At 38.1% G+C, this 16,897-nt stretch overlaps 2 protein-coding genes across 4 annotated transcripts; one reads left to right on the forward strand and one right to left on the reverse strand.

Moving 5' to 3' along the window:
* Nucleotides 1-906: 906 nt before the first annotated feature.
* Nucleotides 907-10,781, reverse strand: LOC111486705. 3 transcript variants are annotated; one of them, XR_002718918.1, is made up of 10 exons: nt 10,540-10,781; nt 9,326-9,351; nt 9,140-9,224; nt 8,792-9,001; nt 7,633-7,755; nt 7,499-7,556; nt 7,345-7,418; nt 2,320-2,405; nt 1,997-2,232; nt 907-1,022 (listed from the first exon to the last, which is right to left on the reverse strand). XR_002718918.1 is itself a non-coding variant. In XM_023133935.1 (9 exons), exons 1-9 carry the CDS (start codon nt 10,624-10,626, stop codon nt 2,157-2,159), a joined length of 825 nt encoding a protein of 274 aa, XP_022989703.1. In that variant the 5' UTR covers nt 10,627-10,781; the 3' UTR covers nt 1,995-2,156. The 3 variants fall into 3 exon arrangements, 2 of the variants coding, with proteins under 2 accessions (XP_022989703.1, XP_022989704.1); XM_023133935.1 differs by lacking the exon at nt 907-1,022 and having other exon boundaries at nt 1,995-2,232; XM_023133936.1 differs by lacking the exons at nt 907-1,022; nt 2,320-2,405 and having other exon boundaries at nt 1,995-2,232.
* Nucleotides 10,782-11,871: 1,090 nt separating this feature from the next.
* On the forward strand, nt 11,872-12,264 carry LOC111486591. The gene has a single exon (XM_023133760.1). The coding sequence runs from the start codon at nt 11,872-11,874 to the stop codon at nt 12,262-12,264; it is 393 nt and encodes a 130-aa protein (XP_022989528.1).
* The last annotated feature ends 4,633 nt before the right edge of the window (nt 12,265-16,897 follow it).

Here is a 16,897-nt window from a genome sequence, read left to right on the forward strand (position 1 = left end):
TAATAAAAATATTGTATAATTTTGCATTATGTGTAAAACACAAGTTTTAATAATATTTCTGAAAAATTAAAAAAATATCTTCAATTTTTTTTTAAAAAAAAATGTTAAATTGACGTGTACCTATTATATTAAATTTTAATTATGATCGGTTAAGATCATAGTTTATCGTGTCTATCAATACTTTTTAGGTTAAATAACGAAGCATATTAGGATTTATTGAGTTGAGTTTCCTGATGCATTGCAACCTTATTAAGGTTGAACAACAGTTAGGTCCGAGAATGACTTAGGGAACTTATGCCCAAAAATAAAAAAACATTTACTACCGGTAACATCACTTCTCAAACCAAAATAACATTTCCCTCTATGAAAAGTGAAACATTTACTAGTTTAGTTTCCGAACTTTTAGGTAATGTCAGAAAGTGATGAACATGTCATAATAGATCAGTTATAAAAAATTTAAGTACTAGATCAGTTATAAAAAATTTAAGTACTAACAACTATATATTAGACATTTTTAAATTTTAGGGATTAAATGACAAAATTGAAAGTTTAGAAACCTATTAGACACTAACCACGTGCCGGTTGAAGAATGAGTCGTTAGTGGATTGGTTAAGCACCAAAGTCATAGCGAAAATGAGTTTTCATGGGGCAATTATCACTGCTTATAGACTCGAACCTAGGTGATCTATCAATGACCAATATGAAGCTTGGGTGACACTAATTGGAGGTCTGAACTGACTAATGTTGAAGAATCAATGGATGAGTTATGGTTGAAGGAGAAGTGTCACTCGAACTCAGAACTAGTTAGTTCTCCCTGAAATGCGTTAAGACGCTCTTTAAGTTAAGAAACCAAGTAAACACATCCCTCCCGAAAGTTTAAGAGTTAGAACTTACCATCTGACTTTTACGGATTGATCAATCTGCCCAAGTTAATATTCATGAAATGGTTATATTTCTCAAAAGAAATGTTATGATACAAAAATCTTATTGCTCACAAGAGGATGGATTTGTATTGAGAGTTCAAAAGAAATACACGGGTTGACCTTTCTTTTTCATATCATATTAATTTAATTCAATGGCGTCTCTATGAATCAGAATCGGTTTGACTCAAAAAAAAGTCTAGTAGAAGTTCGTTTATAATTTTGATTATTTAAATAAAATTTTTTTAAGACGAAGAAGACAAAAAAAAGACGGCGCAAGATCATCAAATTCGTTCAAGAAAAGCCAAACGTGTCGTAATTTTTACCGACAATCTAAACTCTGAAGATCAGCGTTCATCCTGAGCCAGGATCGAACTCTCCATGAGATTCATGAAGAAACAGATTCGTCCATACTATCGGTAGAGTTTGTAAGACCGCGACTGATCCTAATAGGGAACGAAATAAATAACTGGAAAGATTGTTATAGTCTCAATCAAATGAATTTCGTTAGGGTGGGGCTCATCAATTTAATTAGGATCGGTCTTATACGAAGGAGTGCGGTTCGTTCGATAAATTCCTACCTCTCTATCGATCTCTGAGATGTTTGGATTTTTCAAAACTTCATTGAAATTAGGAATTCGTTAGGACCTTCAACAAAAGGGTACCTGTACCCGAAACCGACACAGGTGGGTAGGTAGAGAATACCTAGGGGCGCGAGCAATCAGTTGTTAGAATCAATAGGTCTTCAAATCGTTCATTTGAAAAAATTGAAACCCTTCTTATTGGATGATCATGATACTTCCCAAAAATCGAAATTCTTGATCAATGGAGGAACAATATCACCATTTTTGTTCAATAAGATACCAAAAAATCCGATTATGAGTTGTGAAGCAATAAAAGTATGCGGATAAATAGAAGGGTGAAAGAAAGAGAGAAAAAGAATATGAATGATATATGATTCCAATATGTAAGGTCGATGGGTCATCTCATAAAAAGTAGTGTAATAAAGCATTAAGACTGATGGATTCATAATTAGATAAATCTGTTCATAGCAGGGCACCAACCAACCTGAGTTCTATAATTACAAATGATGTGAGAAAACAAACGGGTTAAAACAAACTAGATTTGTCCTCTCTTCCTAAAAAGTGAGCGAGAAGATGTTGTCTGGTTTGGCCCGTTACGACCTGTTACGTAAATAAATCTGCATATTGTTAATGAAAGGGCAAGAGTTTCTTTCTATTCTACGAAGATTTTTTCTTTCTTCCACTTTTCGAGAGGCGCTTCAGCATTTTGTGGTCTCGTTTGCATTCCTCTGTAAAACGAACACGATTGTCAAGTCAAAGTTGAACCTTTCATCAACTGATACAAATGGAAGGTAGGCTGGCCAAAGGAGAGATACCTCTTATATAAGTAAACGAAGACATAGAAAAACAACACAATAAGTATGGTCAAAACTAAAATAACGATGGACCAACTCGTCCTAACCTGCACGCATACCAAAGAATGCATTCGACAAAAAGAAGGGGTGACGAGGTCTTTAGAGGAGGTGGTGAATATGGTTGGATGGGTGACGAGGTCATTTCTGGTAGTTGGGGACTCTTTTTGTGGGTTTACTTTTTGTATGTTCTTGTAGATTGTAGCAGCCCAAACCTATCACTAGTAGATATTGTCCGCTTTAGCCGGTTATATATCACCGTCAGTCTCACAGTTTTAAATGTGCCAGGGAGAGGTTTCCACACCCTTATAAGAAATGCTTTGTTCTCCTCTCCAACCCATGCAGGATCTTACAATCCACCCCCTTGGGGGCCAACGTCCTTGCTGACACACCTCCTAGTGTCTAACTTTGATACCATTTATAACACCCTAAGCCCACCGCTAGAAGATATTGTCCACTTTGGCTCGTTACATATCGCCGTCAACCTCACGATTTTAAAACGTGTCTGCTAGGGAGAGGTTTCCACGCCCTTATAAGGAATGTTTTGTTCTCCTCTCCAACTGATGTGAGATCTCACAATCCACCCCCTTTGGGGGCCAGCATCCTCACTGGCACACCGCTCGATGTTAGGCTCTAATACCAATTGTAACAGCCCAAGCCCACTACTAATAGATATTATCCGCTTTGGTTCGTTACGTATCGTCGTCAACCTCACGATTTTAAAATGCGTCTGCTAGGAAGAGGTTTCCACACCATTAAAATGAATGTTTCGTTATCCTCTCCAACCGATGTGGGATCTCACAATCCACTCCCTTGGGGGCCAACCCAGCGTCCTCACTGACACACCTCCCGGTGTCTAGTTCTAATACCATTTGTTACAGCCCAAGCTCACCACTAGCAGATATTATCCACTTTGGCCTATTATATGTCGCCGTTAGTCTCACGGTTTTAAAACATGTCTGCTAAGGAGAAGTTTCCACACTCTTAAAAGGAATGTTTCGTTCTCCTCTCCTACCGATGTGGGATCTCACATAAATTCTTCCATCTTTCTCGATGAAAGTTGGGTTTTTTTAAAAAAAGAAAACGAGTTAGAATTGTTTTCTTGCTAGCGGTTAGAACAAGAAGAGACTAATGAACCTTAGATGATTATTGGATAAACAAGTGAATTTGATGCAGTAACGAAACACAAACTTCAAATGATTCGATTGAACAATTCTTACTTTATGTTAAAAGTTCATTGACAACACAACAAGGCACGTTGATATTTTTCAGAGCCGATCAAGATCAGAGAGACCAATGTGATAACTTGAAGATTACTAAGTGTCACGGTCATGCTTGTCCAAAGCATATTGTTTATGGCCGCGGAGAAGTTTCCACACTCTTAAAAGGAATGCTTCGTTCTCCTATGTATTAGTAAAAAACCCGTAATGTATTTTAGTGAAAAACTAAATGGGGCAGCATTGAACTATCTTACCTATGATAAAGAATTGTTTACTTTAGTTCGCACATTGCAGGTGTGGCAACACTACTTATGGCCTAGAAAATTCGTGATCCACCCTAATCATGAAAGCTTGAAGTATCTTAAGGGTCAAAGCAAACTGAACCGTAGGCATGCAAAATGGGTGGAGTTTATTGAAACATTTCCGTATGTCATCAAATATAAGCAATGTAAGGATAATGTGGTAGCTGATGCATTATCTAGAAGGTACAATCTTTTTACTTCTATCAGTGCAAAAAATCTTGGATTTGAGCATATTAAAGAATTATATCGAGATGACCACGTCTTTGAAATTATTTATGCATCTTGTCTTACAAAAACAGCTGTAGATGATTATTATGTGTTTCATGAATTCTTATTTAAGAAAAGTAAGCATTGTATTCTTAAATGCTCTTTCCGAGATTTGCTTGTTAAAGAAGCACATAGTGGTGGCTTAATAGGACATTTTGGGATTAATAAAACTTATAATATGTTGCATGAACACTTCTTTTGGCCAAAAATGAAGCATGATGTTCATAAATTTTGTAGACAATGCTTTAAATGCAAAGAAGCTAAATCTAGATCACAACCGAATAGATTGTACACTCCTTTGAATGTACCTAATGAACCTTGAACTAATATATCTATGGATTTTGTTCTTGGTTTACCGCATATTAAAAAGGGTAAAGATAGTATTTTTGTTGTGGTAGACAGATTTAGTAAGATGACTCATTTTATTGCATGTAACAAGGCGGACGATACAAAACATATTGCTGATTTATTTTTTAGGGAAGTAGTAAGATTACATGGAATCCCTAGAATAATTGTTACTGATAGGGATGCTAAATTTCTAGGTCACTTTTGGAAAGTATTGTGGGGTAAATTGGGTACCAAATTGTTGTTTTCAACTACATGTCATCTTCAGACGGATGGAAAAACTGAGGTGGTTAATAGAACATTAGGAGCATTGCTTAGGGCTATTATTTCTAAGAATATTAAGTCTTGGGATGAATGTTTGTCATTTGTAGAGTTTACATATAATAGAGCAATTCATAGAACAACATTGTTCTCCTTTTGAAGTTATTTATGGATTTAATCCACTTACGCCTCTTGATTTGCTTCCTATTCCTTCTAATATGTTTGTGAGTGACGCAGCCAAAAATAAGGCAGACTTGATCAAGACATTGCACAAGGGGGTGAAGGAGAGAATTGAGACCCAAAATTTCAAAGTTACTTCAAGGATTACAAAGGACGGAAGGAAATCATTTTTAAACTTGGTGACTTGGTGACTGGGTTTGAATACATTTTCGCAAGAAGCGATTCTCATCTCAATGGAAGACAAAGTTACATCCAAGAGGGGATGACCCTTATCAAGTCCTTGAAAGAATTAATAACAATGCATATAAAATTGATCTTCCCGGAGACTTTTCAGTACATTCTACTTTCAATGTTGTTGACTTAAGTCCTTTGACGAATCATTTTGAAGAGAGAGAAGATGATAAGAATCACGGTGTTCCAAATGTTCCAACTGGACCTATTACACGATCCAAGGCGAATGTTCCAACTGGACCTATTACACGATCCAAGGCGAAGAAGATTCAACAAACATTTGTAGAATTAGAAGCTGATACAATTGACGAAGGACAATTGAATATTTTCACGGTTGAAGTTGAAAAACAAAAACATAAAAAATGATAGGGTTTGAACCTACACGAGTGAAGCCTAATTGATTTCAAGTTTATTTCTTTAGCCACTCAAACATATCAACAGATTTTATTGTTTTTTTGTTTTCATTTTGCAATGGTCAATTGGTCAAAATTGACTTCGTCATTTGTGGAGATTAAAGGGGATCAGGATTGAATCCCGGCCACGAATGTCTTTTGTCGGGAGACTATAAATACCCACAATATGTTATGTAAAAATCAGATTCGTGGATGAATATAATTCAGATCTCAAATTGAGACATTTCCCTTAGAAATTCGAGCATCATATTTGCCATTTCTAAGTTTCAAGCAATTCTTGTTGTGGTAGAATTGCACTCGAGTCATTCAATCAAGCCTTAATCAAGTTAGATTGTGATCGAGTCATTCAATCAAGCCTTAATCAAGTTAGATTGTGAAGTGACTCAATTTAGAACAAGGTTTTCAAATCTTCGATGGTAAGAGGTAATCTAATTCTAGCCTAAGGTTTTCAAATCTTCGATGGTAAGAGGTAATCTAATTCTAGCCTTATTTGATCCAAATTTAGGTAATCTAATTCTAGCCTTATTTGATCCAAATTTAGGTAATCTAATTCTAGCCTTATCTTCGATCGATCAGGTAATCTAAAGCCTTGATCCAAATTTAGGTAATCTAATTCTAGCCTTATTTCTTGGTTGATCCAAATTTACAAATTTAGGTAATCTAATTCTAGCCTTTATCCAAATTTAGGTAATCTAATTCTAGCCTTGATCCAAATTTAGGTAATCTAATTCTAGCCTTGATCCAAATTTAGGTAATCTAATTCTAGCCTTGATCCAAATTTAGGTAATCTAATTCTAGCCTTGATCCAAATTTAGGTAATCTAATTTAGGGTTGATTCAAGGGTTTAGGGTTCTTGCTTCAACAAAAGTTTGGATCGTTTATCTTTTTCGATGAAAGTTGGGTTTTTTTAAAAAAGAAAACGGGATAGAATTGTTTTCTTGCTAGCAGTATTTCTGAACAAGTTCCCGGATAACAGGAAGAGACTAATGAACCTGAGATGATTATTGGATAAACGAGTGAATTAAATGCAGTAACGAAACACAAACTTCAGATGATTCGACTGAACAATTCTTGTTAAAAGTTCATTGACAACATAAGGCATGTTAATATTTTTCAGAGCCGATCAAGATCAGAGAGACCAATGTGATAACTTGAAGATTACTCAGTGTCACGGTCATGCTTGTCCAAAGCATATTGTTTATGGCCGCATGACAGATGTCTCAATCTTACTTGTCTAAGACATGTTGTCCATGGTTACATGCCCGTTCCAAAGCCCTTTTTACATGCTTTCATCCTAGATAGGTCTTTACCATTTCACGATGGGTCAATACGAGGATGTATGACCGTTCACCAAAACCATGTCTACGCCCGCCAGGGCTTAAAATACCCCAAAATGTATTATAGGGGATATGACTAGTTGTCATTTCTTCCTACCATGAGTTATATGCTATTTAAGTCGTGATATTTCTTAATTTGCTTATAGTCATATAATGTTGTTTTCTTCAATTCTTCAAACCGTTAGCAAATGTATTTCCTCGCACACGTTTTCTAAACCTTTTCTCTCAACATGACTCGAGGTTTGAACATACGCCGACATTGTCTGCAACGTCCGAATTTCTCACGGCTGACTTGTTCGCTTGGTTAGAATAAGTGTCACACAATCGCTATCCCGCTATTGCTAGAGTGCGATTGTGACACTGAGCAAGCATCATATACCATGAGAAATTGATCAAAAGGAGCCATATATATACATACAATGAAACTACATACCTGTCGACCTCTCGAGAACGGTTTTGGCTTTCTGCTACAAGTGTGTGCATCACAGAACTGGTGCAAGAAGAATTCTACCATTTGGATAACACCAAAAGAGTTTTATTAGATAGATGATAGTAATGAAAGTTGTAAGGGAGAATTCTGAAGCTACCATGAAGATGGCTGGCTGAGGCACCCTCATTGATGGGAAAACAACTATCAGCAAGAGCCTGCAATGAGTTAACAATTGTGTGGTGAATTGTGAGTATATAAAGAAGAAATCTACAGGAAATCTTTTGAGGTTACCTCAGACATGTCTTTGTTTCTTGCAGCAGCAGCAGGATTGCATTTACTTTTCTGTGATACTGAATCCATTACATGATCACAGTGCAATGCACCACAAAGATCTGCCATGCACTTGCTTCGACTCTAGATTAAACACGAGCAAGATGATTCGAGTGCCGTATCAGCTAAAACTGAAGTAAACAATGCTTTTTGTACCGTCTACGGGTTATGCTCGTGATGTATAAGTAGAAGAAAAGTGTAACAGCCCGAGTTTACCGCTAGCAGATATTGTTCTCTTTAGGCTTTCTTTTTTGAGCTTCCACTCAAGGTTTAAAACGTGTTTATTAGGAAGAGGTTTCCACACCCTTATAAGAAATGTTTCGTTCCCCTCTCCAACCAATATTGGATCTAATAATCCACCCTCCTTGAGGCCCAATGTCCTCACTGATACACCGCCCGGTGTCTGACTCTGATATCATTTGTAACAGTCGAAGCTCACCGCTATCAGATATTGTCCACTTTGACCTATTACGTATCGTCATCAACCTCACAGTTTTAAAACACATCTACTATGTAAAGGGTTTAGCCCAACTCTGACCAGTGTCTCGCACTGTCCAGTGACTAGCTCTGATACCATTTGTAACAGCCCAAGCCTACCGCCAGCCGGTATTGTCCTAAAAAATTTAAAACGCGTATACTAGGAAGATATTTCCATACCCTTACAAGAAATGTTTCGTTCTCCTCTCCAACCAATGCGGGATCTCACAAAAGTACACTGCAAACTATTATTAAGAGAGAGATCGGTTACTAAAGACACAAAATACTACAGGTACTTGGGTCAGTTTAAGAACTTTTTGCCTGAAGTCCATATAAATACCCTGTCTACTCGAATAGGCACGATCCAATAACTAGAAAGAAGCATAAACATATTGTAAAGTACCTAGTGTCCCATGTTATATCTACTTGACTATATTGCAATATAATCCACCGTGAACGTCAACCTGAGTATTATCTCAACTAGTTAAGACATTCCCACCTCACAACATGAACTCAAAAAAGTAAAGACATATATAATCCACTATGAACTAACGAAAGCCCACGATTCTTATAGACGTTTTAGAATGATCTTATATGACTAACTAAGAATCAAATGGGAATTGAATCATCAACGGCAACTTACCACATTCAGCAAATCATAGTGTCTATTGTCAAAATGCTGATAAAGATACTTCTCTTCATAGGATCTTTTTCTACAATATCCACACTTCCAGTCATTAAAATCTAGATGCGTTTTGTGCTGTTCTTGATCTCTGAACATATCATTATCCGGGTGAAGCCTACACTCCGTACAAATCTTGTGTTTCTTTTTATCCACAAAGGGCATTAGATACTGCGTCGAGGTAAAAACATTCTGATTTAGTTCGATAAAGTTTTATATCATACAAATGGTCGTATCGATGCGTCGAGGTAAAAGGAATAACTATAAGAAGAAGAAAAAAAGCTCCATTCAAATGTTGAATATGAATACCTCCTCAATTATTTTCCACGCCGCCCTACTCCTATCTCTCGAGCAGTGTACCTCACGAGCATCGTTCCAATCCTGCTTTGGAGCACTGGACATTAACTCCAAAGCTCAAAATTTATCATCATCATAAGGAAAATGAACTGCTCACTATATAGGAACATAGGTGACGGTAAAGAAACCAAATATTACCTCTCAGTGGCAGAATCTTTAGAACCCTATGGAAAATGACAGCAAAGAAGAGGGTCATTCATAGAATTGAAGTTTCTCCAGTAATAATTTGCATTTAACCATAACAAGTAAGAAAATGGAAAACATGAATTCAGAACTTTGCAAAGAAGTATTTCTTTCCTTTCGGCTTCCTCTCAAAGTTTTTAAAACACGTCTACTAGGGAGAGGTTTCCATACACTTATAAATAATGCTTCGTTCTCCTCTCCAACCGATGTGGGATCTCACAATCCACCCCTTCCAGGGTCCAGCATCTTCACTGATACTCGTTCCCTTCTTCAATCGATGTGGGACCCCCCAATCCACCCCCCATTTAGGGCCTAACGTTCTTGCTGGCATACCGCCTCATGTCCCTCCTCGTTGGCATATCGTTCGGTGTTTGGCTCTGACACCATTTGTAACAACTCAAGCCCACCGCTAGCAGATATTGTCCTCTTTGGGCTTTCTCTTTCAGGCTTCCCCTCAAGGTTTTTAAAACGCATCTGCTTGGGAGAGTTTTCCACACCGTTGTAAAGAATGCTTCGTTCTCCTCCCCAACAGATGTGGGATGTCACAATTCACCCCTTTCGGGGCCCAGCGTTCTCGCTGACACTCGTTCCCTTCTCCAATCGATGTGGGGCCCCTCAATCCACTCCCTTTAAGGCCCAGCGTCCTTGCACCGCCTCGTGTCCACCCCCTTCGGGACTCAGCCTCCTCGCTAGCACATCGCCTGGTGTCTGGCTCTGATATCATTTGTAACAATCGACCGACTTTTATACCATTTGTAACAATCCAAACCCACACCGCTATCAGATATTGTCGTCTCTGGACTTTCCCTTTCAGGCTTTTAAAACGTGTCTACAATCTTATAAATAAATGCTTCGTTCTCTCCGGTTGAGGTGAGATCTCACATCCTCACTCTTAACACACAAATTCAGTGGATTTTCATTGGATTTCAATGCAGAAACGCAGAGAACATTCTAAAACAAATCATCCTGTCAAAGAGACCAAGTCGTGAGGAATCTAAATCAAACTCTACATCATTTAAACAAAGTCACTACTACAGAATTTTTCCATCCATCGTTCATTTACGAAATCAAACAATGAAATGATAATTCAAAAGGAGTTAATGAAGATCCATCTCGCAAAATTTGAATAATAACAGACGGAAGTCAAATTCATCGGCGAAAATAAGCACCTGATTCAATGATTGAAGAGGAAGAGTGGAAGAAACTCTCTGTGGTCGCAACGAAAAAAGCAGAGAGATGACGAGAAGAGCAACCATATGGATCGCCTTTCCATCGTCGATGTTATGGAACCTCCACCAGCGGAATTGAAAGCAAGCCTCTGCACAGGAAGCTCGAGAAAAACTCCGAATAAAAGTGGGGGCCAGTTTTTAATTTTGGAAAGATCTGGGGAAGTTTTGTATTATTTTCATTCTCTCAGGGAGTAATGTTAGTAAATTTTTATTAAATAATAAATTCAACCCGACCCACTTGTGTTATTTTTCAGTTGAGTTGTTTTTACTGTATTAGTTCGAGTGGTGTGTGTTGGATGATGAAAGTCCCACGTCTGCTAATTTAGAGAATGATCAGTAGTTTATAATCAAATAATACTCATTCTATTCGTACGAGACATTTTAGGAAGTACAAAGCAAAATCATGAGATTTTATGCTTAAAGTTAACAATATCATACCATTGTGGAGAATCGTGTTCGTCTAACATGGTATCAGAGTCATGCGCTAAACTTAATCGTGCCGATAGATTGGTAAATCCTCAAATATCGAACAAAGGAGTCTAAAAGAAAAGGAGTCAAGCCTCCACAAAGGCTTTGGAGTCGAGACACGATTAAAGAGAGACATATTTTGTTGAGGGGAGGTATTAGAGGATAAAAGTCTCATCCCACATCCGCTTATTTATTTATTTTTTCAAATATTTAATTAAGATTTATAGCTCAATTTAATGACTTCAAAAGAAAAGGAGTCCAACCTTCTCGAAGGCTTTGGAGTCGAGCTACGATTAAGGAAATGCGTACTTTGTTCGAGGGGAGGTATTGGATGATGAAAATCCCACTCCAAATCAGTTTATTTATTTATTTTTCAAACATTTAATTAAGATTTATAGCTCAAAAAATAAAATAAATATGGTATAAAATGTATTTTTTAAAATTAACGTTGATTTAATTCAATTTTTAAGAAATTTATTCATAAAATTTAAATGTTCGGTTATTGATTTATATTTTTTTAGAACGAATTTATAGAGATATTTATTTATTTATTTATTTATTTATTTATTTTTTAATTATTGAGTTTAGCTTGTCCTAGTTTTAATTTGAGGAGTTTAAGGTTAATTATTTTCCTAAAAAAAAAAAAAAAAATCAAAATTTCGTTCCTCTGTCTTTCCCATCTGCTTAGGGTTTGTGGCGCTGTTCGTTCTCCCACTCTCTTCCGAGTTCTCTTTTTCATCTCCATCAGTAAATCTCTCTAAAACATATAGCTTCATTCAGTTTCAAAAGCTTCGCTCTGTATCAATGGCGTCGATTCTTCAAAAGCTCATTAGAAAATCGCCACCTACAAGAACAATTGCTGCTCTGGGTAGCCAGACCTCACAAAATCCCTCATTACCCTATATTCTTCACCAACCTCTTGACATTGATAGGAAACCAGACGGCCATTGTGATTCTAATTTGAACTCTGTTTCAACTTCGTATCCGTCTCAATTTTCGCAGTTCTTCCCTAGTTTTCCATTTGGACTTTACTTGCAGCAAATCTCCTCAACTGGATCGATTCAATTCGAGCCGGATTATGTTGAAGAAAACGATTCTCGGAAGTTGTGGGCTGATAGCGTGAAGAAGAAGAGGAAACGCAAGATGAACAAGCACAAGTACAAGAAGCTAAGGAAGAGACTTCGTAGACAGACATAGTTTCTTTATTTGGTAAGACTATATGTATTCTTTTTAGTCTTGTAGAATGGGTTTAAAAATTTTCCTTCGTCATTGTTCTTAGTGGCCAATTCTTAGAGATTATTGTTTCGAGCTCAAAGGAAGCTTTTCATAGATGTGCCTTTTGTTTTCCTGAATAAGTTTGGAAGTGTTGTGTTAACTTGAAGTTCAAATGATTCATACTTCCTGTGTAGGGGTTTTTTGCAGATCATGTTTTCATTTTGCTCTTGTTTTAAGATTGATTGTGGGATCCAAAATGAAGCATTTCTTATAAGGATGTGGAAACCTCTCTTCAACAGTTGCGTTTTAAAACCTTTAGGGGAATCCATGGAAGGAAAAGTCTAAAGAGGACAATATCTGCTAGCAGTAGGTTTTGGTTGTTACAAATGGTATTAGAGCTGCCGATGTGCTAACAAGGACGCTGGGCCTTCAAGGAGGTGGATTGTGAGTTCCCACATCGGTTGGAGAGGGGAACTGTGATGTCCCACATTGGTTGGGGAGGAGAACAAACCACCATTTATAAGGGTGTGGAAACCTTTCCCTAGAAGACGCGTTTTAAAGCCTTGAGGGGAAGCTCGAAAGGATCAGAACCAGACACCGGACGATGTGCCAGCCTTCTTGCTGTTCCCCGAAGGGGGGTAGACACGAGGCAGTGTGCCAGTAAAGACGCTGGGCTCCAAAGGGGGGTGGATTTGGGGGCAGTCCCACATTGATTGGAGAAAGGAAAGAGTGTCAGCGAGGACGCTAAGCCCCGAAGGGGGTGGATTGTGATGTCCCACATTGGTTGGGGGGGGGAACAAACCACCATTGTGGAAACCTTCTCCTAGCAAACGTGTTTTAAAGCCTTGAGAGGAAGTCCGAAAGGGAAAGCCCAAAGAGGACAATATCTGTTAGCGGTGGATCTGGGCCGTTACAGGAATGAAACATTCCTTATAAGGGTGTGGAAACCTCTCCCTAACAGACGCTTTTTAAAACCTTGAGGGGAAGCCCTTGAAAGGGAAACTCAAAGAGGACAATATTTGCTAGCGGTGGGCTTGAGTTGTAGACACTAAGTGATGTGCCAGTGAGAATGTTGAGCCTCCAAGGGGGGTGAATTGTGAGATCCCACATCGATTGGAGAGGGGAACGAAGCATTCCTTATAAAGATGTGGAAACCTCTCCTTAGCAGACGTGTTTTAAAATTTTGAAGGGAAGTCTTTAAAGGGAAAGCCCAAAGAGGACAATATTTGCTAGCGGTGAGCTTAAGCTATTACATTACATTGATACATCAAAGGGTGCTTTCTAGTTTATTCCCAATGAATATCATCTCTGTAATACTAAAATTTGCTGGTTATAGAAGGTTAAGATTAGACCTTACGGTTCTGATTAATGAAAGCTTCTTTTGTGCTGGTAATCAAATGGTGGTAATACATTAAGCTATGAGCCTCCTAATGGCTTCTTCTTGTGTATGGTAATAAGTTTGCTTGCTCAGAAAATTCATAGAAATAGAGTTCTTTTAAAGTGGTTGTGTGCTCTTTGATTGGCGGAATGGTGAGGGGTCATGGAATATGATATGTCCATGAGAAATTCTCTTTTGACAAGGACAACGTCCTTGAGACGTTAGACTTTGCAAATCGTTTGCTCAAAAATGATATATCTTTGGATGTTGGACTTCTCTTTTTGGACGAATAGCTTTTATCTCTTCCTAGTTCCTAGTTCCTAACTCGACCTCAGCCGTCAACCCCCTAACCCACAAATGAAAAAGAAAAAAGGATTTGCATTTGGAGATTCTTAATTTAACTGTAGTTCTCTAACAGCCCAAGCCTTTGGAGATTCTTAATTTAACGTAGTTCTCTAACAGCCCAAGCCTTTGGAGATTCTTAATTTAACGTAGTTCTCTAACAGCCCAAGCCTGATACTAGCAAATATGGTTCTTTTTGGGGCTTTTCCTTCAAGGTTCTGAAACACTTCTGCTAGGGATCTCACAATCCACCCCCTTGAGGGCCCAACGTCCTCGCTGTTATACTACCCGATAACCAGCTTTGATATTATTTGTAACAGTCCAAATCCACCGCTAACAGATATTGTCCTCTTTGGGCTTTCCCCTCAAGATTTTAAAACACGTTTGCTAGAGAGAGGTTTTCACACCTTTATAATGAATGCTTTATTCCCCTCTCCAACCGATGTGGGATCTCCCAATTTTCTTAACCTCTCTATGTGATATTGAAAGTGATCTTGAGGCATAGCCCATAATGCAAGGAATATGAGCCAATATATTCTATTTAGTTTGCACGAATTGGTCTGTAGTCAAGGTGTAGCAGTTTGTTCTATTTGCTATTTGCTAGGTAAATATGGCTTGTTTATTGTTCTAGCAACCTTCTTTCTCTTGCACTCTGATTGGCATTCATATTAATTTATCATAAATAGAACTTGTCTAGAATCATGCTTCTCATAAAAAAAACTTGTCTAGAATCTATATATTGAAACTTTTGGATATTATAATCTTAATCCTTGGATAATTACCACTTAGTCTCTGGAAAAGTTGATGGATGTTAACACATTGGACAAGCTTCTGCCTTCTAGTACAAAACATTGCTTTACTGGCTGGAAGACGATATGATAATGTACGAAGATCAACTCCCATCGTTAGCTAAGACTTATTAGTTTAAGGTAGCGTAAGCATAACGGTATCTCAATGTGATGAACTATGCTCATGAGTTTTGAAAAATTGAGGTAGAAGGTCGGAAAAGGCCGTGATAATATAGGAAGATGCACCTCCATTGTTAACTGATACTATGTACACTAATTTTGAATTGAGGCAGAAGCTCAAGAGTGCTCTAGAATTCGATATTTCCAATTTTTTGAACCAATTATTGTTGTTGGGAGCATACTGATGTATTGATTGACAGGAAATGACAACAATGACCTGATATGCTTTGGTTTTGTATCTGCTGCTGTGACATATATATGCAAGATTTCTTTTGCAGAATGTATTGTCCTTCTTTGATGTAATTGAAGAGGGCTTGTCCCATTCAATAAGCTGTGAAGTAGACTATATACTTGCCACCTCTTGTACGTTGCCACTTGGCAACTTCATCGGTGTTCTCGGTGTCGATCTTAGTATGGTAGAAATAGCATCTTACCTGCTGAAGGACAAAAACGATTCATTTGTTTTCATTATGGATAAGAAAGACTCTTTGACATGCTATTAGGCTAAGAAAGTTGCTTCATCGGATCTAAACCGATATGGCCACTAAACTTGATCATTGATGTGAGATCTCACATGGGTTGGGGAGGAAAATAAAGCATTCCTTATAAGAGTATGGAAATCTCTCCTTAGTAGACGCGTTTTAAAATTGTGAGGCTGACGGTGATATGTAACGGGCCATAGCGAACAATATTTGCTAATAGTGGGTTTGGGTTTTTACAATTGGTATAAGAGCCAGACACCGAGCAGTGAGCCAGCGAGAATGCTGGCCCCAAAGGGGGTGAATTATGAGATCTCACATTGCTTGGAAAGAGGAACGAAGCATTCTTGATAAGAGTGTGGAAACCTCTCTCTAGCAGACGTGTTTTAAAATTCTGAGGTTGATGACAATACGTAACGGACCAAAACGGATGATATTTGCTAGCGGTGAGCTTGAGCTATTACAAATGGTATCAGAGCCAGACATTGGACTGTGTTCCAGCGAGGACGTTGGGCCCCCAAAGGTGTGGATTGTGAGATTTCACATCGGTTGGAGAGGGAAACGAAGCATTTCTTATAAGGGTGTGGAAACATTTCCCTAGCAGATGCGTTTTAAAACCGTTTTAAAACAGACAATATTTGCTAGCAGTGGGCTTGAGCTGTTACAATCAACGTGCTCAATGTATTCGGTAAACCCCAACCATTCAGTGTCGAGCAAAGAAATCTTTGAGGAAAATCTAGATTCCCTGCCATGGATGGGGGACATGGCTCATCATCCCATCACTACAAAAAAAGAAGAGGTAGGATCACAGAGGCCCACAACTTCTTTTCTTCTATTCCTTTACATAAAACTAGGGACCCCCCTCCTTTATTCTGCCCATAGCTTCATTTCTACTTCCTAGGCATTTTTCCTTTATATTCTGTTGTTATTTAGTCATTTTCAAACACAAGAGGTTGGTGCTTGCTTTATGATCTTGATTTGAAGCTTTTCTCCTTGATTTGGGGTCCATGTAGTGTGGCTGACATTATGACATGTTTGGATTATTTATTTCATCAAAGTTCCGCTTTTTTGGCGTAACAGCCTAAGCCTACCATTAGTAGATATTGTTCATTTTTGCCTGTTACGTATCGTTGTCAGTCGTACAGTTTTAAATCCCATTTCTTAGGGAGAGGCTTCCACACCCTTATAAGGAATGGTTCGTTCCCATCTACGACCAATGTTGGATCTCACAATCTACTCCCTTGGGACCCAGCGTCCAGCTCAAGCTCACTACTAGCAGATATTGTCCGTTTTGGTCCGTTAGTATCGCCATTAGCCGTATGGTTTTAAAACGCATTTCTTAGGAAGAGATTTTCATACCCTTATAAGGAATGTTTTTCACTCCAACCGATGTAAGGTTTCACACATGTGGGGTCGGTAATAAGTACACTTTTGAATTTAGTGATAAC

Source organism: Cucurbita maxima, unplaced genomic scaffold (assembly GCF_002738345.1).
Source record: "Cucurbita maxima cultivar Rimu unplaced genomic scaffold, Cmax_1.0 Cma_Scf00011, whole genome shotgun sequence".
Taxonomy (NCBI): domain Eukaryota; kingdom Viridiplantae; phylum Streptophyta; class Magnoliopsida; order Cucurbitales; family Cucurbitaceae; genus Cucurbita; species Cucurbita maxima.